Raw genomic sequence first — 25,637 nt, 5'->3', positions numbered from 1 at the left:
CGCATTGCGGGGCATACGCAGAAATGTCATTTTTTAACCTGATCGCTGTGCTGCGAACAACGGCAGCTAGCGATCAACTCGGAATGACCCCCAATGACCCCACCAAATCACCCACAAACACTCAGAACCCAGCCAACCTTATCCCTATCTCCCCTGTCCCCTCCCTTCCTTTCTCCTGTGCACTCTGGAATGCTAGATCAATCTGCAACAAGCTGCCAACCATCCATGGCCTCTACATCTCCCACTCTTTTAACCTTCTCGCCATCACTGAAACCTGGCTCTCCTCCTCTGACACCACCTCCCCTGCTGCCCTCTCCTACGGAGGCCTCTCCTTCACCCACATGGTCAGACCCGATGGTCGCCAGGGTGGAGGCGTGGGCATCCTTCTCTCCCCTAACTGCACCTTTCGTGTCATCCCACCTGAGCCCTCCCTCACCTTCTCCACCTTCGAGGTCCACACTATTCGCCTCTTCTACCCCATACACCTCCTTGTGGCAGTGATCTACCGCCCCCCTGGCCACTGTTCATCTTTCCTTGACAACTTTGCTGCCTGGCTCCCCCACTTTCTCTCCTCCGACCTCCCCTCTGTCATCCTCGGTGACTTTAATATCCCTATTGACATCACTAATGCTGCTTCCACTAATCTTCTCGCCCTTTCCACCTCCTTTGGAATTTCTCAATGGACCTCCACCCCTACTCACAATCTCGGTCACTCCCTCGACCTTGTCTGCACCCACCGATGTGATCTCTCTGATTTCTCCAACTCTTCCTTCCCTCTCTCTGGCCACCATCTGCTTTCTTTCACCCTCTCATCCTCCTTCCTCCTCTCCACGCCCAGACGCAATCTCGGGTCTCTCAACCCCACTTTCATGTCCTCCCTCGAGACTTTCCCATCTCCTCTTTCCACTATAACTTGTCCCAACCAGGCAGCCTCCTTCTATAACTCTTCCCTAACCGCTGCTCTCGACTCTGTGGCCCCCCTCTCCTCTGTCCCCCTCCGCCGCTCCAAACCCCAACCCTGGCACACCAAACTAACACGTTTCTTACAAAAATGCTCACGCTCCGCTGAACGCTCCTGGAGGAAATCTCACTCTCTGCCGGACTTCCTCCATTTCAAGTTTATTCTCTCCTCCTACAGCTCTGCTCTTTCCCTCGCCAAGCAATCCTTTTTCCAAGCACTCATCTCTTCTCAGTCCTCCTGTCCACGCCGTCTCTTTGAAACTTTCAACACTCTCCTTCGCCCCCCTCCCATCCTCCCTCACTGCCACTGACTTTGCCTCCTTCTTCATCTCCAAAATTGAGGACATCCAACACGACATCTCCCGCCGTCACCCCTCTGCTACCCCCCTGCCCCCTTTATCCCTCCCCTCCATCTATCCCACCCTGTCCTCCTTCCGTCCCACTTCAGAAAAGGAAGTCCACTCCCTCATCTTACCCCCCCCCCCTCCACCTGCCCCCTGGGCCCCCTTCCCTCCCGTCTTCTCTGCTCCCTCTCCCCCACTGCCTGTTCCCACCTTGCTCACCTCTTTAACCTGTCCCTCTCTACCGGCATCTTCCCCTCGCCATTCAAACATGCTCTAGTCTCACCTATTCTCAAAAAACCCAACCTCGACCCCTCATCACCCACTAACTACCGCCCCATCTCTCTTCTCCCTTTCGCCTCCAAATTACTTGAACGACTAGTCTACAGCCGTCTCACAAGCTACCTCTCTGACAACTCCATCCTCGATCCACTACAATCTGGCTTTCGCCCACTCCACTCAACTGAGACTGCCCTGGTGAAAGTCACCAATGACCTGCTTTCGGCCAAATCCAGGGGCCACTTCTCTCTGCTCATCCTTCTGGACCTCTCTGCTGCCTTTGACACCGTAGATAATCCTCTACTACTCCGCACACTCCAAACGCTGGCCTCTCTAGCACTGTCCTTGACTGGTTTTCTTCTTACCTAACTAACCGCTCCTTCTCTGTGTCTGCCTCCAGCACCACCTCACACCCTTCCATCCTTCCTGTTGGTGTCCCTCAGGGTTCTGTCCTTGGACCCCTTCTGTTCTCCCTGTACACCTCTTCCCTGGGTGCGCTCATTAACTCATTTGGCCTTCAATACCACCTCTATGCTGATGACACACAACTCTACCTCTCATCTCCTGATCTGTCCTCCTCTGTCCTCTCTCAGGTTTCCAGCTGCCTCTCCGCAATCTCCTCCTGGATGTCTAAACTCTCTCTAAAGCTCAACATGGACAAAACTGAACTCATCATCTCCCCCCCATCCAGAGCAACACCCCCAACCAATATCTCCATCATTGTTGACAACACCACCATCTCCCCCGTTCCCAAACTCCGCTGCTTGGGCGTCACTCTTGACTCCTCCCTCTCCTTTGCACCCCACATCCAAGCTCTGGCACAATCCTGTCGTTTCCAGCTACGCAACATTGCTCGTATCAGGCCATATATCTCCCAGAGTGCAACTAAACTCATCATCCACTCACTAGTCATCTCACGACTTGACTACTGCAATGTTCTCCTCACTGGCCTCGCTTGCTCCCATCTTGCTCCCCTCCAATCTGTCCTGAACTCCGTAGCTAGGCTTATCTTCCTCTCCCGCCGCACCACATCTGCCACTCCCCTTCGACAAAATCTACACTGGCTCCCATTCCCCTACAGAATCCTCTTCAAACTCCTCACCCTCACATACAAGGCCATCTCTAATTCCACTGCTCCCTACATCTCCAACCTCCTTTCCCTTCATACTCCCTCCCGCCCCCTACGGTCGACTAATGACCGTCGCCTCTCCACCGCCCTGGTCACTGCTTCCCATGCACGAGTTCAGGATTTTGCCCGTGCTGCACCCCTTCAGTGGAACGCACTCCCCCGCTCCATTAGACTCTCCCCGACCTTGCAAAGCTTCAAACGGGCACTAAAAACCCACCTATTCATCAAAGCATACCCTCCCGATGCATAACCCAGTGCTGAAGCCGCGCCTCCACCCCCCTGCCTCATGCCGTGAACATCTCAGCTTTGCTTGCATACTGCCATCAGGCTACCTCCCACTTGCCTGCACCTCTTTTCATCTGTCGCCCCTCCCCACTAGATTGTTAGCTCTTCAGAGCAGGGCCCTCTTTCCTCTTGTTATCTAAGCCCTCGTCTCAACACATTTCACTCGCAGCTCTCCCCTACTCAATGACCATCTTTATCCTGCTAGTAAAGGCTCATCTCCATCTATGGCCACCAGCCTCTAGTAGTACGATGATCACTCCATCAATACTTACATCTTAGCTGTATTATGTCTTGAGAACGTGTGGTGCTCTGTTACCTGTACTCTATTTCTGTTATTTATTTACTGTAATGGTATGTTTTGTCTCCCTGTACTGTCCTTTGTACGGCGCTGCGAAACACATGTGGCGCCTTATAAATAACATTTAATAATAATAATAATAGTAGGATCATTGTAATAATTTTTGCCCTTCGCCGTGGCAAATTAACAGACCACAGCTGTGATACTGCAGAAGGTCTGGCCAAAAACAAATCAGATGCCTCCTCTCATTCTCTAACCTATTCTAGACGTAGAAGTTAAAGGCCGATTGGTCGTTTTGATTGAGACCTCTTGTTCTGCAGTTATCGGTAGAACAGTGTCCATATCCCAACCCTGCCCCATTGTACAAGTATTTTTTTTGGAACATTGTAGAAAATAAATAAGTAGTGGTAAAGAAAAAAGTTTAAATGCCATTTTGCAGCCCCAAAACAGGAAAATGAATGAATCATTTACATTTCACCTTATTAATAGAGAGTGATAGGCCCATTCTATCCAATTAGATTACACTTATAGTACAGGCTGGTATTGTTTTGGTGTTTTAAGTTTTAGGCGCAATTACTGTATGGATTCACTGGGTCCTCTGATCATCCGCCCAAGCGGGAGATCCTCCATCCAAACTCAGATAATCTCATGTGAATTTCTCATTTGCATGAATGGAAAGTCATGAGGGAGGGGCCTTGACAACTCTGTTGTCAGTAGGAACTGGCCCATCTGAACAGGGGAGGATCTCCGGCTTGGGACGAATATTTTAGGTCACATCACATAATTCCACCTCAGATTAAAATAGGATTTTATTTACCTACCGGTAAATCCTTTTTTCGTAGTCCGTAGAGGATACTGGGGTCCATATTAGTACCATAGGGTATAGACGGGTCCACTAGGAGCCTTAGGCACTTTAAGAAATTAATAGTGTACGCTGGCTCCTCCCTCTATGCCCCTCCTACCAGACTCAGTCTAGAAACTGTGCCATAGGAGACGGACATACCTTGAGAGAAGGATTGAAAGGACAGTGGTGAGATTTGAACCAGCACACACAAACCAAGATGAAAGCCATGCTAACCAAACTTGAACAGGAACAGCAACCGCTGAACCAACAGCAATACTTAACCAAGTAACCGTGCAGGAAACACGAAGCACTGGGCGGGCGTCCAGTATCCTCTATGGACTAAGAGAAAAGGATTTACCGGTAGGTAATTAAAATCCTATTTTCTCTAACGTCCTAGAGGATACTGGGGTCCACATTAGTACCATGGGGATGTAACAAAGCTCCCAAACCGGGTGGAAGAGTGCAGAGGTTCCTGCAGAACTGATTGACCAAATTGAAGGTCCTCCACGGCCAAAGTATCGTACTTGTAGAACTTAGCAAACGTGTTCGAACCCGACCAAGTAGCTGCTCGGCAGAGCTGTAAAGCAGACACCCCGGGCAGCCGACCAGGAAGAACCCACTGACCTAGTAGAGTGGGCCTATACAGATCTTGGGACCGCAAACCTGCCATAGAGTAAGCATGCGGGATAGTAAGCCTGATCCAGCAAGCAATAGACTGCTTTGAAGCAGGACACCCACCCAATTTTATTGGGATCATAGAGAACAAACAGCAAGTCCGACTTTCTGTGACGAGCTGTCCACTTCACATAAATCTTCAAAGCCCTCACAACATCTAGGGACTTTGAGGTAGAAGAGGTGTCGGTAACCACCGGAACCACAATAGGTTGGTTGATATGAAACGCAGACACCACCTTTGGAAGAAACTGCTGACGAGTTCTGAGTTCAGCTCTATCTTCATGAAAAATTAAATAGGGGCTCTTGTGAGACAATGCCCCCAGTTCCGACACCTGCCTGGCTGAAGCCAGGGCCAACAGTGTAACGGTCTTGCATGTAAGAACTTTACATCCATCTCCTGTAAGGGCTCAAACCATTATGATTGGAGGACATGGGAGGCACAAAGGGCGGTTGGATGTGCAGAACACCCTTCAAGAACGTCTGAACCTCAGGGAGGGAAGACAATTGTTTTTGGAAGAAAATGGATAAGGCCGAAATCTGGACTTTTATGGAGCCGAGGCGTAGGCCCACATCCACACCAAACTGCATTAAAAAGCAGAAAAATGTCCCAGTTGAAATTCCACCACAGGAAATTTCCTGTTCTCACACCAAGAGACTTATTTCTTCCAAATATGGTGGTAATGCTTAAACGTTACCCCTTTTCTGGCTTGGATCAAAGTCGGAATAACCTTATCCGGGATTCCTTTTCGGGCTAGAATTTGACGCTCAACTTCCATGTCGTCAAACGTAGCCATGGTAAGTCTTGGTAGACGAACAGCCCCAGTTGCAGGAGATCCTCTCGAAGAGGTAGAGGCCACGGATCCTCCAGGAGCATGTCCAGTAGATCCGCATATATGCTACAGTAGATCCGCATACCAAGCCAGTCTTGGCCAGTCCGGAGCAATGAGAATTGCTTGAACCCTTTCTCTTTTGTATTCTTTTGAGAATCTTTGGGATCAATGGCAGTGGCGGAAACGCATACACCATCTGGTAGATCCATGGGGATGCCAGAGCGTCCACCGATACTGCCTGTGGGTCCCTCGACCTGGAACAATACTGCCCGAGCTTCTTGTTTAGACGAGAGGCCATCATGTCGATTTGTGAAATGCCCCACCGACGTGTCAAGCACTTGAACACCTCCGGGTGGAGGCCCCACTCTCCTGGGTGGAGGTGGTGTCTGCTGAGGAAGTCTGCTTCCCAGTTGTCTACTCCCGGAATGAAGATTGCCAACAACACCACTGCGTGCCTTTCTGCCCAGAGGAGAATTCTCGTCACCTCTGACATTGCTGCTCTGCTCTTCGTTCCGCCTTGTAGGTTTATGTACGTTACTGCCGTCACATTGTCCGACTGAACTTGAACGGCTTGATCTTGAAGAAGATGTGATGCCTGCAGAAGGGCGTTGCATATGGCCCTTAGTTCCAGAATGTTGATCAGAAAAATGGCTTCCAGTGCCTGGAACTGGTAGTGACAGTCCTGTAATGCAAACCTTAGATAAGCCTGATGACGCGGCCAGATCGGAATATGAAGGTACACATCCTTGATATCCAGAGACACCAAGAATTCTCCTTCCTCCAGACCTGAGATCACTACTCTCAGAGACTCCATCTCGAATTTGAACACCCGTAAATACAGGTTCAATGACTTGAGGTTTAGGTCTCACCGAACAGTCCGGCTTTGGTACCACAAACAGGTTGGAATAATAACCTTTGTTCTGCAGCTGAGGTGGAACTGGAACAATGACCCGAGTCTGTAATAGTTTTTGGATTGCATCCTGTAAAATTATACTTGCCTCTTGAGAAGCTGGTAAGCCTGATTTGAAGAATCTGTGAGGTGGGAGTTCCTGAAACTCCAGTCTGTAACCCTGGGTGATAAGCTCTATGACCCAGGGATCCTGGCATGATGTCGCCCAGATATGACTGAAATCTCTTAAACACTTGCCTGGCATGGTGGCATCAGATGCGACCATGCCTGCAATTGCTCTATCTGACCTGGTCGCACGGGATGCGACCAGTCAGATAGAGAGTGTTAGCAGCCGCAGTGAAGATAAACTTCCCTCCGTTGCTGCTGTCAGAGGGACCGGAAGGTCCCTCTGCCTCCCTGCACTCTCCCCGTGTCTGCCGTGCTGCCGATCACTGCTGATCGGTCAGCACGGCAGGATCATCCCCCTCCAGCGGCTGCAGACAATGGCAGCCGCTGGGGAGTGTAAATAAACCCTCCCTAGCTGCCCCCAGACTCCCCCTGCATACCTCGAGGCTGTCTCAGCTTTCAAAATGAAAGCCGCGATGTTCCCGGTCGATGTTTCGATGTTTGGGAGGAAAAAAATTCGAAAAAAGAAAATTCAAAAAAAATATTTTTTTCCCTTTTTTTAACTAAAATCATTTGGGATAGGGTTAAATTCATGTTCTTCACCTAATTCAGTCATAAAAAAAAAACGTCAATTTCGGAGCGTTGTTTTGCGAAATAAATCGTCAGTTAAGTGGTTAAACGGGCTCCCACCTGCCTGTCTTCCAGGCAGTGCGGTCCACCGTCATGCTGAAGGCTTAGAGAAAGCAGAACCTGAGTGCTGTTCCTGTGAACCTGCAGTTGCTGGGTTCTTGGGTTTACCTCTATAACCTTTGAAGGTTGTAGAAGAACCTTTGGTTTTATTTTTACATTTTGCTGTTCGAAAGGACTGCAGAGTAGGAGCCGAGTAGGTCTTCCTAGATGGAGGAGCTATGGAAAGGAAGGCATGTAGACTTACCCGCCGTAGCCTTGGATATCCACGTATCCAGTTCATCTCCAAACAGGGCCTTACCTGTGAATGGTAGGCTTTCCACACCTTTCCTGGAATCTGCATCCGCAGTCCACTGAGGTAGCCATAGGCCCCTGCGTGCTGACACTGCCATGGCCGTGGTGCATGCATTTAGCAAGCCTATCACTTTTATGGTCTCAACCATAAAACCTGCAGAGTCATGGATATAGTGTAAGAGTAAAAGAATCTCCTCCTTGGGTAAGGAATTTAAACCCTCCGGTAGGCTACCTGACCATTTTTCAATGGCTCATGTGATCCAAGCACAAGCTATAGAAGGTCTCTGGGCTACTCCTGCAGCTGTGTACATAGATTTGAGAGCGGTCTCAATCTTGCAGTCAGTGGCATCTTTTAAGGAGGCTGCCCCCGGGACAGGCAAGACTATCTTGCGTGATAATCTAGATACCGATGCATCAACAATCGGTGTGTTTTCCCATTTTTTCCTATCATCCTGAGGAAAAGGGAAGGATGTAATTAACCCTTTAGTAACATAGTATATAGATTGTAAGCTTGCGAGCAGGGCCTTCCTACCTCTATGACTGTTATCACCCAGTTTGTTATTGTTATTTCAAATTGTAAAGCGCAACGGAATTTGCTGCGCTATATAAGAAACTGTTAATAAATAAATAAATAGTATCTAAGGTTGAAAAAAGACGATTGTCCATCGAGTTCAACCCATTTGTGGTCTCCTATGCAGGATTAATGGTCTAAAATTTTGGCTGATGCCGATGTCAGCCATCACGTTTTATCCCTCTTTGTATAGTTACTACTGTATAGTGCGTGACTATGGGGGGGGGGGGTTATTCCGACCCGATCGCCCGCTGCAGTTTGTAGCAGCGCAGCGATCGGATCGGAACTGCGCATGCGCCGCATGTCGCTGCCTAGTGATCGCCTCCGAGACAGAGGCAGTCGCTGGGCGGGAGAGGGCAGAACGGCGGCGTTAAGCTGCCGTTTTATAGGCACAGTCCGGCCAACGCAGGTGTGGCTGGACCGTTTGGGCTGCGTGACGCCTCGGCAGCGAAAAACATCTCCCGGCCAGCCGCAGGAGCTGCGCTGGCCGGGAGTTATTCCACAAATACAAGTATTTGTGCGGTGGGGGGGGGGGTTGGCACTGACATGTGTGGCGGACTAGCCCTGTGGTGGGCGTCCCCCCGCATGTCAGGGAAGCTGATCGTAGCTGTGCTAAATTTATCACGGCTACGATCAACTCGAAATGACCCCCTATGCACCATAACCCTGGATATCCTAATCCATTTATCTAACCCATTCTTAAAGGTGTTGACTGAGTCCGCCATTACAACTACCTCAGGCAGGGAATTCCAAACACATATTGTCCTTACCGTGAAAAAGCCTTTACGCCGTATTGTGCGGAATCTCCTCTCCTCTAATCTGAGCGGGTGTCCACGAGTTCTCTGTGTTGATTTAACAAACACAGGACCCGCGCAAGCTCTGTGTATTGACCCCTTATGTATTTGTAGATGTTGATCATGTCCCCGCTTAGTCTCCTCTCTTCCAGTGTAAACATGCCTAGTCTTGCAAGCCTTTCCTCGTATTCCAGCGTCTCCATGCCCTTAATTAGTTTGGTCGCCCGCCTCTGAAACATCTTGTCAGGATTAACCCAAGTTTCTTCAAATAGGGAAATTTAATTCCTGACATGCAGGGAAAGTAGCAGAGGATTTATTTTTCACATTAAAGTAAGATTCCTCATCCTCCCCTGTCACTGTCACCTTTGATGTGCAGGACCTCCCTAATAGCTTCTATCAGGGCCTGTATTCCTTGTGACAGAGGCTGCATCCCCCCCACCTAAGTCCACCTAACCCTCTTCTGGGTCTGGTACATCATCATCAGTGTCAGCCTGCAATATTTGGGCCAGTGTATGCTTTTTTGGACAAATGGCAGGGGTGTGAGACACTGGTATGGGACCGGAATCTCTATTCATCAGGTCATCCACAGACTGTCTGAACTGTTGCATCTCTTTCTCAGTATGGGACAATTTATTAGAAATATTTGAGATCATCCCTTTTAGAGAATCAAACCATGCTTGTTCGGATCCACTAGCCTGAGAATGTGTACTACCCTGAGTACACTGTAGTGATCCCCCTGGGGAAGAAAAACACTCTACAGTGCATGAAACACTCCTTGCCTGCCACTGTAATGTGAAAGTATACACACACACACACACACACACACACACACACACACACAGGAGAGAAGTTAAGCCCAGTTAACCAAAACAGAGCCCTTCTAGGGGGACAGAGTATGATGGAGCCAGCCACACAGTGCCCTTCTTGCTAAAGCTGAGCTTAGCTGGGTCGCATACTAAATACCCTTAATAGAGTACTAGTATTCTTAAATTGCTGCCCCCCTGCTATGACCCCCTGGTACCGCTGAGGTAATCTGGAGAGCTGCAGAGGGAAAATGGTGCTGGTGAGCCGCTGGATCCACTGAAAGTGAAGCCCCGCCCCCGTAATGGCGTGCGGTCTTCACGGTTTTTTTTTAAATACTGGCTGAGGTTATAAGCGTGGTATCAGTGGGTTAGAAGCCCTGTAAACGGCCAGTGTGGGTCTAGTTGTGGCTTCAGCGCGTCCCTCATAGCGGAACATGTTATGTCTCTGTAGCCGCAGCCTATCAGCGCTGCGCTCCTACCCTCATGCCGCCATTATCGGCTGTGGCCCGCTAACCGGGACGCTGCCAATCTACTCACCACTCTTCTTACTTCTGGCTCTGTTAGGGGTGGCGGCGTGCTGTGGGGGTATACGCTCGCCATGGTGGGGCTTGCGAATAGATCCCTCAGGAGCTATGTCCTGTCAGCGGGGAACAGGACCATTAACCCAAAAGAAGGTTGCCTCCCCCCCCCTAAGTCCCACGAAGCAGGCAGTCTGGTGCCAACCAGACCTACCTGAAAACAAACAGAAAATAAATGCAGAAAACTCTTCAGGAGCTTCCCTAAGCGTGAGCGGCTCCTCCGGGCACATTTTCTAAACTGAGTCTGGTAGGAGGGGCATAGAGGGAGGAGCCAGCGCACACTATTAATTTCTTAAAGTGCCCAAGGCTCCTAGTGGACCAGTCTATACCCCATGGTACTAATGTGGACCCCAGTATCCTCTAGGACGTAAGAGAAATGATAATGTATGTATGTCTCCTTTATGTCTGTCTCCGTACATCAGTTACCCTCAATCAGTGTTGCTATATGTACATGGTAAATTCACCCTCAGGAGGTATATATTATACAAGCATCTGAAAGTGAACGATACTATGCAAAATAGCTATAGAAATAAAGAGAACAAAGTCAGATTATCAGGTGGGATTTATACCGTGCGTCTTCTCACGGGTCACGTTCCAGATGTAAATCACGGCTAGCTCCAAGATCTCTGCCTTCTCCATTTTAGGGTTGCGGAGCTTCTAAACAAGAAAAAAAAAAGGCACGTTTCAAGAATAACACAGTAGTTGACATAAATGCGTCCTATGAAATTAAAAATCCGCTTTCAGTGGTTATCCAGGGTGTAAAGTGTATATTAAAAAATAAAAAATAAAAGTACAACGGCCAATCAGCAGTTTGCTTTCAATTCGTGCAAAACCAAAGCTAACATAAGACTGGCTGCCATGGATTCCAGTTTGTTTTTCTTGTAAAAAGTAAATAAGCCCACCGTTTCCTTACATCAGGTCTGAGCTGTGGAGAAACTATAAGACAAGGCATGCCCTGTGCTCTTTGAGACCTCCAAACCAGAAAACTTTAGCAAAGTTCAATCGGATTTATATAATTCAAGCAACTCAGTCTCTAAATGCACATTTGGCGCAATGCAGAAGGTATACAGACAGGAAGACTGGTGCGCATGGACAAAATTACTTCCCCGGACATCAATTTTCATCACATTAAAGGCAAGGCAGCCATTTTGTGACTGAAATAGTTCTGAGGGGTGAGGAAGCCACTCACAGCAGCAGCTCCTTAAAGGGGGCATAAAAGAAGGGGGGGTGGGGGGTGGTATCATTTATATACTTACTTGTTGGTCCCGAAGCCCCAACCTAATTCCGATTACATAAGAGGAATATAAATACCATACTGCCCAATAACGGGTAAGCATAATAATTTTATTTATAGCACTATACTCCCAATGGGACAAATGGATCCTAATCAGAATGCCACCTTGCTTAATAAAAGACAAAAACAAAACAACTACAATATAAAGATAAACCGTATACATGTTACTTCTTTAGAACAAACTAATAATAATTTCAGGAAATTCTATTTTTATTTGTGATGGGAAGTGTCAGCCATTTTGTTTGATGACAGGCTCTGAGGTAAGTTCAGACTTATTCAGTACTGTGGCACAATTACAACAAAACTCATGGACAAATTAGCGGACTACATATATATTGCGAAAGAAGACATCCGCCTGGCCGAATCAGCGTGGTAACAGACGCACTTTATGGCAGCCCAAACTCGCACAAAACTGCTCGCTGTCCCATAGGGTAGCGAGCACTTTTGTGCGACTTCATGAGTCGGCCAGGAGAGGTGTGAGATGCAGTGCCACTGCTTAAATGTCGCGGCAACGGCAATTCGTACCCTTCACCTGCAAATTAATTCTCCCCATATTAAACATAAAGAAACAAGGGTGCCCCCTAGTGCAAAATAGCTGAATAAATACACCGTGGGGCTCATGCAATAGCCTGCGAGATGCAGGCTGTGCCGGAATTCTGGCAACGATGCCCGTATTTTTAAAGAGGCAATCTTTTTCAAAGCAAAACCAACCTGATGTTGCCTTGTAAACAATTGGCACTTTAAAAAAAAAAAAAAAAAAATTTAAATGGGCATACTCGCCAGAATTCCGGCACAGCTAGCATCTCGAAGACTATTATATAAGCTCCCAAATGTGTAAATTTGAGGTATAAGCGAGTTGGCCCCATACTAAATATTTGAATAATATCAGCTTATCTGAAACATAATGAAGTGATTTCCAGTGACCAGGAACTGAAAACAATGCAATTCTTATTTAATTTGAATTTCATACTTAATAAAGAAAAAAGTATAAAAAAAAAAAACAATAAGCTGCTATTATTCAAATATTTGGTGGGGACCAACTTGCTTATACCTAGAATATACACATTTGTCAGCTGTTCTGGATGAGGAGGTGCACTTGTTTCTTTATGCCATCTATCTATGCCAGGGGTCAGGGAACCTTACCTTTAACCCCAAAATATATTTAGATACGCCAACGTAACCCCCTTGATTTGAGAGGAAGGAAATCATATTATTGTGCATGTATACTGGTTATCACTGTTTATATGGCATTTATGAGCTACTGTATATACACTGCTCAAAAAAATAAAGGGAACACTAAAATAACACATCCTAGATCTGAATGAATGAAATATTCTTATTAAATACTTTGTTCTTTACATAGGTGAATGTGCTGACAACAAAATCACACAAAAATTATCAATGGAAATCAAATTTATTAACCCATGGAGGTCTGGATTTGGAGTCACCCTCAAAATTAAAGTGGAAAAACACACTACAGGCTGATCCAACTTTGATGTAATGTCCTTAAAACAAGTCAAAACAAGGCTCAGTAGTGTGTGTGGCCTCCACGTGCCTGTATGACCTCCCTACAACCCACACAAGTGGCTCAGGTAGTGCAGCTCATCCAGGATGGCACATCAATGCGAGCTGTGGCAAGAAGGTTTGCTGTGTCTGTCAGCGTAGTGTCCAGAGCATGGAGGCGCTATCAGGAGACAGGCCAGTACATCAGGAGATGTGGAGGAGGCCGTAGGAGGGCAACAACCCAGCAGCAAGACCGCTACCTCCGCCTTTGTGCAAGGAGGAACAGGAGGAGCACTGCCAGAGCCCTGCAAAATGATCTCCAGCAAGCCACAAATGTGCATGTGTCTACTCAAACGATCAGAAACAGACTCCATGAGGGTGGTATGAGGGCCCGACATCCACAGGTGGGGGTTGTGCTTACAGCCCAACACCATGCAGGACGTTTGGCATTTGCCAGAGAACACCAAGATTGGCAAATTCGCCACTGGCGCCCTGTGCTCTTCACAGATGAAAGCACTGAGCACATGTGACAGAGTCTGGAGACGCCAAGGAGAACGTTCTGCTGCCTGCAACATCCTCCAGCATGACCGGTTTGGCAGTGGGTCAGTAATGGTGTGGGGTGGCATTTCTTTGGGGGGCCGCACAGCCCTCCATGTGCTCGCCAGAGGTAGCCTGACTGCCATTAGGTACCGAGATGAGATCCTCAGACCCCTTGTGAGACCATATGCTGGTGCAGTTGGCCCTGGGTTCCTCCTAATGCAAGACAATGCTAGACCTCATGTGGCTGGAGTGTGTCAGCAGTTCCTACAAGACGAAGGCATTGATGCTGTGGACTGGCCCGCCCGTTCCCCAGACCTAAATCCAATTGAGCACATCTGGGACATCATGTCTCGCTCCATCCACCAACAGACTGTCCAGGAGCTGGCAGATGCTTTAGTCCAGGTCTGGGAGGAGATCCCTCAGGAGACCATCCGCCACCTCATCAGGAGCATGCCCAGGCGTTGTAGGGAGGTCATACAGGCACGTGGAGGCCACACACACTACTGTGCCTCATTTTGACTTGTTTTAAGGACATTACATCAAAGTTGGATCAGTCTGTAGTGTGTTTTTCCACTTTAATTTTGAGGGTGACTCCAAATCCAGACCTCCATGGGTTAATAAATTTGATTTCCATTGATAATTTTTGTGTGATTTTGTTGTCAGCACATTCAACTATGTAAAGAACAAAGTATTTAATAAGAATATTTCATTCATTCAGATCTAGGATGTGTTATTTTAGGGTTCCCTTTATTTTTTTGAGCAATAATAAGAATTTACTTACCGATAATTCTATTTCTCGTAGTCCGTAGTGGATGCTGGGGACTCCGTAAGGACCATGGGGAATAGCGGCTCCACAGGAGACTGGGCACATCTAAAGAAAGCTTTAGGACTAACTGGTGTGCACTGGCTCCTCCCCCTATGACCCTCCTCCAAGCCTCAGTTAGGAAACTGTGCCCGGACGAGCGTACACAATAAGGAAGGATTTTGAATCCCGGGTAAGACTCATACCAGCCACACCAATCACACCGTATAACTTGTGATCTGAACCCAGTTAACAGTATGATAACAGAGGAGCCTCTGAAAAGATGGCTCCCAACAATAATAACCAGATTTTTGTAACAATAACTATGTACAAGTATTGCAGACAATCCGCACTTGGGATGGGCGCCCAGCATCCACTACGGACTACGAGAAATAGAATTATCGGTAAGTAAATTCTTATTTTCTCTAACGTCCTAAGTGGATGCTGGGGACTCCGTAAGGACCATGGGGATTATACCAAAGCTCCCAAACGGGCGGGAGAGTGCGGATGACTCTGCAGCACCGAATGAGAGAACTCCAGGTCCTCCTCAGCCAGGGTATCAAATTTGTAGAATTTAGCAAACTTGTTTGCCCCTGACCAAGTAGCTGCTTGGCAAAGTTGTAAAGCCGAGACCCCTCGGGCAGCCGCCCAAGATGAGCCCACTTTCCTTGTGGAACGGGCTTTTACAGATTTTAGCTGTGGCAGGCCTGCCACAGAATGTGCAAGCTGAATTGTACTACAAATCCAACGAGCAATAGTCTGCTTAGAAGCAGGAGCACCCAGCATGTTGGGTGCATACAGGATAAACAGCGAGTCAGATTTCCTGACTCCAGCCGTCCTGGAACATATTTTCAGGGCCCTGACAACATCCAGCAACTTGGATTCCTCCAAGTCCCTAGTAGCAGCAGGCACCACAATAGGTTGGTTCAGGTGAAAACGCTGGAACCACCTTAGGGAGAAACTGAGGACGAGTCCTCAATTCCGCCCTGTCCGAATGGAAAATCAGATAAGGGCTTTTACAGGATAAAGCCGCCAATCCTGACACGCGCCTGGCCCAGGCCAGGGCCAACAGCATGACCACTTTCCATGTGAGATATTTTAACTCCACAGATTTAAGTGGTTCAAACCAATGTGACTTTTGGAACCCAAACTACATTGAGATCCCAAATTGCCACTGGAGGCACAAAAGGAGGCTGTATATGCAGTACCCCTTTTACAAACGTCTAAACTTCAGGGACTGAAGCTAGTTCTTTTTTGGAAGAAAATTGACAGGGCCGAAATCTGAACCCTAATGGACCCCAATTTCAGGCCCATAGACACTCCTGTTTGCAGGAAATGTAGGAATCGACCCAGTTGAATTTCCTCCGTCGGGCCTTACTGGCCTCGCACTACGCAACATATTCTCGCCAATTGCGGTGATAATGTTTTTGCGGTTACATCCTTCCTGGCTTTTGATCAGGATAGGGATGACTTCATCCGGAATGCCTTTTTTCCTTCAGGATCCGGTGTTCAACCGCCATGCCGTCAAACGCAGCCGCGGTAAGTCTTGGAACAGACAGGGTCCTTGCTGGAGCAGGTCCCTTCTTAGAGGTAGAGGCCACGGATCCTCCGTGAGCCTCTCTTGAAGTTCCGGTTACCAAGTCCTTTTTGGCCCATCCGGAGCCACGAATATAGTGCTTACTCCTCTCCATCTTATCAATCTCAGTACCTTGGGTATGAGAGGCAGAGGAGGGAACACATACACTGACTGGTACACCCACGGTGTTACCAGAGCGTCTACAACTATTGTCTGAGGGTCTCTTGACCTGGCGCAATACCTGTCGAGTTTTTTAATCATGTGGACGACTTCTGGGTGAAGTCCCCACTCTCCCGGGTGGAGGTCGTGCTGAGGAAGTCTGCTTCCCAGTTGTCCACTCCCGGAATGAATACTGTTGACAGTGCTATTACATGATTTTCCGCCCAGCGGAGAATCCTTGCAGCTTCTGCCATTGCCCTCCTGCTTCTTGTGCCACCCTGTCTGTTTACGTGGGTGACTGCCATGATGTTGTCCGACTGGATCAACACCGGCTGACCTTGAAGCAGAGGTCTCGCTAAGCTTAGAGCATTGTAAATGGCCCTTAGCTTCAGGATATTTATGTGAAGTGATGTATCCAGGCTTGACCCTAAGCCCTGGATATTACTTCCCTGTGTGACTGCTCCCCAGCCTCGCAGGCTGGCATCCGTGGTCACCAGGACCCAGTCCTGAATGCCGAATCTGCGGCCCTCTAGAAGATGAGCACTCTGCAACCACCACAGGATGGATACCCTTGTCCTTGGTGACAGGGTTATCCGCTGATGCATCTGAAAATGCGACCCGGACCATTTGTCCAGTAGGTTCCACTGGAAAGTTCTTGCGTGGAATCTAACGAATGGGATTGCTTCGTAGGAAGCCACCATTTTTTTTCCCAGAACCCTTGTGCATTGATGCACTGAGACTTGGTTCGGTTTTAGGAGGTTCCTGATTAGCTCGGATAACTCCCTGGCTTTCTCTTCCGGGAGAAACACCTTTTTTCTGGACTGTGTCCAGGATCAACCCTAGGAAACAGAAGACAAGTCGTCGGAACCAGCTGCGATTTTGGAATATTGAGAACCCAATCGTGCTGCCGCAACACTACCTGAGATAGTGCTACACCGACCTCCAACTGTTCCCTGGATCTTACCCTTATCAGGGAATCGTCCAAGTAAGGGATAACTAAAATTTCCTTCCTTCGAAGGGATATCATTTCGTCCATTACCTTGGTAAAGACCCGGGGTGCCGTGGACCATCCCTACGGCAGCGTCTGAACTGATAGTGACAGTTCTGTACCATAACCTGAGGTACCCTTGGTGAGAAGGGTAAATTTTGACATGAAGGTAAGCATCCTTGATGTCCCGAGACATCATGTAGTCCCCTTCTTCCAGGTTCGCAATCACTGCTCTGAGTGACTCAATCTTGAATTTGAACCTCTGTATGTAAGTGTTCAAAGATTTTAGATTTAGATTTAGAATCGGTCTCACCGAGCCGTCTGGCTTCGGTACCACAATAGTGTGGAATAATACCCCGTTCCCTGTTGCAGGAGGGGTACCTTGATTATCACCTGCTGGGAATACAGCTTGTGAATGGCTTCCAAAACTGCCTCCCTGTCAGAGGGAGACGTCGGTAAAGCCGACTTTTGGAAACGGCGAGGGGGAGACGTCTCGAATTCCAATATGTACCCCTGAGATATTACCTGAAGGATCCAGGGGTCTACTTGCGAGTGAGCCCACTGCGCACTGAAATTCATTGAGAACGGGCCCCCACCGTGCCTGAGCTTGTAAAGCCCTAGCGTCATACTGAGGGCTTGGCAGAGGCGGGAAAAGGTTTTCTGTTCCTGGGAACTGGCTGATCTCTGCAGCCTTTTTCCTCTCCCTCTGTCACGAGCAGAAAAGAGGAACCTTTCCGCTTGCCAACAAAGGACTGCGCCTGATAATACGGCGTCTTATTTTGAGAGGCGACCTGGGGTACAAACGTGGATTTCCCAGCTGTTGCCGTGGCCACCAGGTCTAAAAGACCGACCCCAAATGTCCCCTTTCAAAGGCAATACTTCCAAATGCCGTTTGGAATCCGCATCACCTGACCATTTTACTGGTAGAATTGGACAACGCACTTATACTTGATGCCAGTCGGCAATTATTCCGCTGTGCATCATGCATATATAGAAATGCATCTTTTAAATGCTCTATAGGCAATAATATACTATCCTTATCTAGGATATCAATATTTCCAGTCAGGGAATCCGACCATGCCAACCCAGCACTGCACCTCCAGGCTGAGGCGATAGCTGGTCGCAGTATAACACCAGTATGTGTGTAAATACCTTTTTTGGATACCCTCCTGCTTTCTATCAGCAGGATCCTTAAGGGCGGCCATCTCATGAGAGGGTAGAGCCCTTGTTCTTACAAGCGTGTGAGCGCCTTATCCCCCCTAGGGGGTGTTTCCCAACGCATCCTAACCTCTGGCGGGAAAGGGTATGCAGCCAATACTTTTTAAGAAATTATTAATTGTTATCGGGGGGAAACCCACGCCACACACCTCATTTTATTTCTCAGATTCAGGAAAACTACAGGTAGTTTTTCCCTCACCGAACATAATACCCCTTTTTTGGTGGTACTCGTATTATCAGAAATGTATAAAAACATTTTCCATTGTCTTAATCATGTAACGTGTGGCCCTACTGGAAATCACGGTTGTCTCTTCACCGTCGACACAGGAGTCAGTATCCGTGTCGGCGTCTGTATCTGCCATCTGAGGTAACGGCCGCTTTAGAGCCCCTGACGGCCTATGAGACGTCTGGACAGGCACAAGCTGAGTAGCCGGCTGTCTCATGTCAACCACTGTTTTTTTTTTTTTATATAGAGCTGACACTGTCACGTAATTTTCCACAGTACATCCACTCAGGTGTCGACCCCCTAGGGGGTGACATCACTGTTACAGACACTCTGCTCCGTCTCCACATCATTTTTCTCCTCATACATGTCGACACAAACGTACCGACACACAGCACACACACAGGGAATGCTCTGATAGAGGACAGGACCCCACTAGCCCTTTGGGGAGACAGAGGGAGAGTATGCCAGCACACACCAGAGCGCTATATATATATATACAGGGATAACCTTATATAAGTGTTTTTCCCCTTATAGCTGCTGTATGTTTTAATACTGCGCCTAATTAGTGCCCCCCTCTCTTTTTTTAACCCTTTCTGTCTGCAGGGAAGAGCCAGGGAGCTTCCCTCCAACTGAGCTGTGAGGGAAAATGGCGCCAGTGTGCTGAGGAGATAGGCTCCGCCCCCTTTTCGGCGGCCTTATCTCCCGTTTTTTTGTATATTCTGGCAGGGGTTAAATGCATCCATATAGCCCAGGAGCTATATGTGATGCATTTTTTGCCATGTAAGGTATTTCTGTCATGTTTTATTGCGTCTCAGGGCGCCCCCCCCCAGCGCCCTGCACCCTCAGTGACCGGAGTATGAAGTGTGCTGAGAGCAATGGCGCACAGCTGCAGTGCTGTGCGCTACCTTATTGAAGACAGGAACGTCTTCTGCTGCCGATTTTTCCGGACCTCTTCGCTCTTCTGGCTCTGTAAGGGGGCCGGCGGCGCGGCTCCGGGACCCATCCAGGCTGGACCTGTGATCGTCCCTCTGGAGCTAATGTCCAGTAGCCAAGAAGCCCAATCCACTCTGCACGCAGGTGAGTTCGCTTCTTCTCCCCTTAGTCCCTCGATGCAGTGAGCCTGTTGCCAGCAGGTCTCACTGAAAATAACAAACCTAAACTAAAACTTTCACTAAGAAGCTCAGGAGAGCCCCTAGTGTGCACCCTTCTCGTCGGGCACAGAAATCTAACTGAGGCTTGGAGGAGGGTCATAGGGGGAGGAGCCAGTGCACACCAGTTAGTCCTAAAGCTTTCTTTAGATGTGCCCAGTCTCCTGCGGAGCCGCTATTCCCCATGGTCCTTACGGAGTCCCCAGCATCCACTTAGGACGTTAGAGAAATATATATATATATATATATATATATATATATATATATATATATATATATAAAACTTTTTTTTTTTTTATTGAATGGGTTAATTAACACTTTCTCCCCAAAACACCTGAATGAATGCAAGAAAGATGGATGAGGGGGGAAACGACTTTTAGGAGACAGATGGTCACATCCTCACCTCAGTATTGTCAGTGGGAATGTCCCACAGGTAACGTGGGCCACTGTCTGATCCTACGGAACTCAGTCAGTGGTCAGCCACAGAACACTTCAAGTTCTGTGTGGGTTGGTGGGCCGCTGGAGGGAGGACAGGACAGCGCAGGGCGCGAGGGAGTGCGGTGTGACGTCAGCACGTCACACCGCGGCCAGGAGCGCAGGGCGGGCACATTGCGAGCCGGACGGGGCTGTATCTCGGCAGTGCGACCGTCCATTACCCCCAGGAATTTCATTTTTACCCCCTTTGGGGTAATTTACCCCTGTTCCCTGACCACTGATCTACGCAATAAATAATTTCCCCTTTATATTGCACTTCATTATGGTTCAGATAAGAGGATACTATGCAAATATTAGGTACAGGGCCCATTCATTTGTACCAGGAATGTACACATGTGGGTAAGGTTATGCAGTTTTTTTTTAAAGTGGCAATCATTTACACAGCAAGATCAACCTGGTTTTGCAGTGTAAATGATTGCCACTTTAAAAACCTTATCAAATCTCTCACTTTCTGAAACTCTCACTCTATTACATTTGGCCCGTGGTGTTATATTTTTCTTCTTTCAGCTGTTTTGCACTAGGAGGCGCCCTTGTCTCTTTTTATATTCTAGTTATTTGTGTTCTCAGTGTGACCTACACAAGGAGCTGCCGCTCCGTGACCCTCATTCTCGCTCGCTAGCAAATTTTTGCAGAGCAGCGAGCGAGAAAGTCGCCACCCACGGGGGGAGTGTATTTTCACTTTGAAAGTGTGCGAACGCCTGTGTAGCCGAGCGGGACGAAAAAGTTTTTTGCAGTTTCTGAGTAGGTCTGGACTCACTCGGCCCTTGCGATCACTGCAGCCTGTCCGGTCCCGGAATTGACGTCAGGCACCCGCCCTGCAAACGCTTGGACACGCCTGCGTTTTCCCTACCACTCCCAGAAAACGGTCAGTTGACACCTATAAACGCCCACTTCCTGTCAATCTCCTTGCGATTGGTTGTGCGAATGGATTAGTCGCTAGAAGCATTGCACAGCAACGATGCTGTTTGTACCTGTACGATGCGCATGCATATTGCGGTGCATACGCATGCGCAGTAGTAACCTGAGCGCTGCGCTGTGAAAATCTGCAGCGTGTGATCAACTCGGAATGACCCCCCTTATCACTTCAGTTTCCACCAGCAACTTTTCTCACGGCCATTCACGGTCTTGTTATACTTTTGAACTTTTACTAACGGTCTTCAGTCTTTTTTTTTTTGCTTGGCTTTTTGTATATTTTACATTACAAGTAGAGGCTACTTGGGAGTCCGCTTTTGGCACCGGGTGCCGTACATAAAGGAAGAGGAAAACAGTTCAGAAATACTGCCCTATATTATTTTTGGAGATTAACAGTCGAAAAAAGCGAGATCAGAGTTTCCCATAGCGTACACTGCAGAGAAAAGTTTGTATGTTGTTACGCAATACAATACTTTGATTTTGTACGTGTGCTAGAGTCACTCGGATATATGGCAGCATACAGCGAGCAACCTACAAAGAAACAAATGCAACTCTTCTGTCACACAGAGCAAGGTGTGGAAATATATTATATAGGACCTCTGTAGCTCTGCAGCTGCTGTGGGACTACAAGCGTCAGCGTCAGTCTGGACAGAGTGTGCTGGGACTTGTAGTTACACAATAGTTGGAGAAACTAGGGGCTTCACAACAGGTTTTCTCAAGATCTCTGTTAAACATGCTCTGAGTCTTACTACACTAGTGACACCCAATACTAACCTGATTTCCGGTCAGCCTCAGAAGCAGGACCCTCATTTCGTCCAGGCTCCGGTTTATACGATCTCGTCTCTGCTTTTCCACCACCGGCTTCAAGATCTAAAAGACCGCAAAGAACAATGATAGTCAGGAACACGAACGCCCCTGGCCATATCTTATGCGATTACCAGGTTACTACAGGAGACAAGGGAAGACGGGGGGGGGGGGGGGGCTGATCGCTGGAGAAGCCACCCGTTAAAACCATAACTAATCGTCAAACAGCGATGATGTCACTGTTTTCCGATGGAAACTTTGCCAGGCAGTGACCCCCCCCCCCTTATCCAATAGTGTCCCCCGTTATCCTATATCCTAGTTCCCCTCTGGATCAACCCCTTTTATTTACTATGGGGGTAATTCCAAGTTGATCGCAGCAGGAATTTAGTTAGCAACTGGGCAAAACCATGTGCACTGCAGGGGAGGCAGATATAACATGTGCAGAGAGAGTTAGATTTGGGTGGGTTATTTTATTTATGTGCAGGGTAAATACTGGCTACTTTATTTTTACACTGCAAATTAGATTGCAGATTGAACACACCCCACCCAAATCTAACTCTCTCTGCACATGTTATATCTGCCTCCCCTGCAGTGCACATGGTTTTGCCCAGTTGCTAACTAAATTCCTGCTGCGATCAACTTGGAATTACCCCCTATGTTTTAAACAGAAGTGGCCTTTGGATTGTAAGCTCTCTGGTACAGACTCCCATTATGGTGTAACATAGCACCGCAAGTTTTGGGGGGGGGGGGACACGTGACTCAATGATACGTCTGATTCAGAGGGTGGAAAATGCCAGCAACTGCTTGGGCTTAACATTTAGGGTGTCTGCAGAAAAGCTATACCCCACTGTGTGCCCAGGCACCCAATCTACTATATAAATGCGAAAATCCGTCCTCCTGTCTTTCTATACAAATCCACAGTTTACAAGCGAAGATCGTGAAATTTGACATACGAGCGTATTAAAATACGGCGGAGGCAACTAAAACAATTAGAAATCCCTAGCACCCCTAGGAGGGCAGACAGCAGCACAGAGTATACCAGGAAACAGCATAACTCCAGAATTGCTGGAGCAATGTACTCAAAAATTGGTACACATCTGTCTTACACTCTGGGAACAAACACTGTGGGAGGAAGACACCCCTAGCACCCCTAGGGGTGAGGCAGCAGCACAGAGTATTTCAGCAGACAGCATAACTCTGGAATGCCTGCAGCAATTTACAACAAACTTGGTACACATATGACTTACACTCTGGAAAAAAACACTATGGGGGTCAGGCACATCAATCACCCCTAGCGGTGGGACAGCAGCACAGAGTATGTCAGCAGTCAGCAAAACTGTGGAAGGCCTGGAGCAATTTACACCACACTTGGTACACATCTGACTTACACTTTGGGAACAAACTCTGTGGGGGTTAGACACCCCTAGGGGTGAGACAGCAGCACAGAGTATTTCAGGAGACAGCAAAACTATGGAAGGCCTGGAGCAACTTACACCAAACTTGGGGGGTCATTCTGAGTTGTTCGCTCGTTAGATTTTTTCGCAACGGAGCGATTAGTCGCAAACTGCGCAAGCGTAGTGTTCGCAGTGCGCCTGCGCCAAGTAAATTAGCACAAAAGTTTGTTATTTTACTCACGGCATTACGAGGTTTTTTCTTCGTTCTGGTGATCGTAATGTGATTGACAGGAAGTGGGTGTTTCTGGGCGGAAACTGGCCGTTTTATGGGTGTGTGCGGAAAAACGCTGGCGTTTCTGGGAAAAACGCGGGAGTGTCTGGAGAAACGGGGGAGTGTCTGGGTGAACGCTGGGCGTGTTTGTGACGTAAAACCAGGAACGAAACTGACTGAGCTGATCGCAGTGTAGGAGTAAGTCTCGAGCTACTCAGAAACTGCTAAGAATTTTCTATTCGCAAATCTGCTAAGCTAAGATTCACTCCCAGAGGGCGGCGGCTTAGCGTGTGCAATGCTGCTAAAAGCAGCTAGCGAGCGAACAACTCGGAATCACCCCCTTGGTACACATATGCCTTATGTAGTCCATATACTTGTGAGATATCTGGTACAATCCTTCAAATTCTACCACATCAGTGAGATAAATGGAAGGATTGGGTTCACTACGGCTGGCCGGCGGTCGGGCTCCCGGCGCCCAGCATACCGGCGCCGGGAGCCCGACCGCCGGCTGACCGACAGTGTGGCGAGCGCAAATGAGCCCCTTGCGGGCTCGCTGCGCTCGCCACGCTACGGGCACGGTGGCGCGCGTAGCGCGCCACACTATTTTATTCTCCCTCTATGGGGGTCGTGGACCCCCACGAGGGAAAATAAGTGTCGGTATGCCGGCGGTCGGGCTCCCGGCGCCGGTATACTGAGCGCCGGGAGCCCGACCGCCGGCATACAGAATGCCACCCGAAGGATTGTATGCACATTTTAGGTACTATGTGACGCGATGCGCGGGCACGCCGGTCGACTCTCGCTTCTCAAAACAGTATGTGCTGCCCTTAATATTTATCGAATCGCAGTGCGATCGCATGTGTTTTTAAAAAGAAATGCGATATATCGCACTGCGATGTGCGATGGGCACCCGTCATCACGTGATTACCATGCGACCAATCGCATGGTAATCACTTTGGCAGTTCAGGTGCAATTTCATCGCACCTGAACTGCCGGTGCGATACCCCGCGATGTTGCGTCGCACCGCACAAGTGTATGGGCACCATTACAATCTGGGAACAAACACTGTGGGGGTCAGACACCCCTAGGGGTGGGACAGCAGCACAGAGTATGTCAGCAGACAGCATAACTCCGGAACTGCTGGAGCAATAGGGGTCATTCCGAGTTGATCACTAGCTGCCGTTGTTCGCTGCGTAGCGATCAGTTACAAAAAAGAAATAATGGCAAATCTGCGCATGCACCGCAATGCGCACGTGCGTCGTACGGGTACAAAGTGCTTTGTGGTTTAGCACTGGTTCTAGCGCCGATTACATGCGCACAGCCAAACGCAAGGAGATTGACAGGAAGAAGGCGTTTCTGGGTGGCATCTGACCGTTTTCTTCGAGTGTTTGGAAAAACACAGGCATGGCCGGGCGTTTGCAGGGCGAGTGTCTGACGTCAATTCCGGGACCTCCGTCGCAGCAATCATCGCACAGAAAAAGTAACTACAGGGCTGGTCTTGTTTTGCACAAAATGTGCGATCGCACTCCTGCAAAGCGAAGAACGGGTATTCCCCCGTGGGCGGAGACTATGCATTTGCACGGCTGCTAAAAGTAGCTAGCGAGTGAACAACTCGGAATGAGGGCCTATGTACTCAAAAATTGGTACACATATGCCTTATAATCTGGGAACAAACACTGTGGGGGTAACACACCACTAGCACCCCTAGGGGTGGGCCAGCAGCACAGACTATGGGGCCAATTCAGTAAGGATAGCAAATTCCGCTGATCAGCAGAGTTTGCTATCCTTTTGCACGCATGCTGACCGGCGCCTCCCCCCCTGCAACAAGCAGAAATTTAACTAAGGTTGACTCCTGCCGACGCAGCTTAGCTGCATCCGCAGGAGTCCCGGCGCCATCTTACCTGTCGCGGCTGCATGCGACGTCACG

The 25,637-nt window shown here is 48.5% G+C and overlaps 1 protein-coding gene across 1 annotated transcript in view; it reads right to left on the bottom strand.

Annotated features, from left to right (window-relative positions):
* LOC134934798 (transcription factor HES-7-like) overlaps window positions 1-25,637 on the bottom strand; it is a 40,452-nt gene that overhangs the window by 3,836 nt on the left and 10,979 nt on the right. Inside the window, exons 2-3 of the mRNA XM_063930155.1 lie at window positions 22,019-22,114; window positions 10,953-11,040 (exon numbers count right to left, since the gene is read on the bottom strand). Coding sequence (XP_063786225.1) covers window positions 10,953-11,040; window positions 22,019-22,114 — 184 coding nt within the window. The remainder of the gene's footprint in view (window positions 1-10,952; window positions 11,041-22,018; window positions 22,115-25,637) is intronic.

Source organism: Pseudophryne corroboree, chromosome 6, assembly GCF_028390025.1.
Source record: "Pseudophryne corroboree isolate aPseCor3 chromosome 6, aPseCor3.hap2, whole genome shotgun sequence".
NCBI classification, from domain to species: domain Eukaryota; kingdom Metazoa; phylum Chordata; class Amphibia; order Anura; family Myobatrachidae; genus Pseudophryne; species Pseudophryne corroboree.
This window is presented reverse-complemented; position numbering and strand designations above follow the sequence as displayed.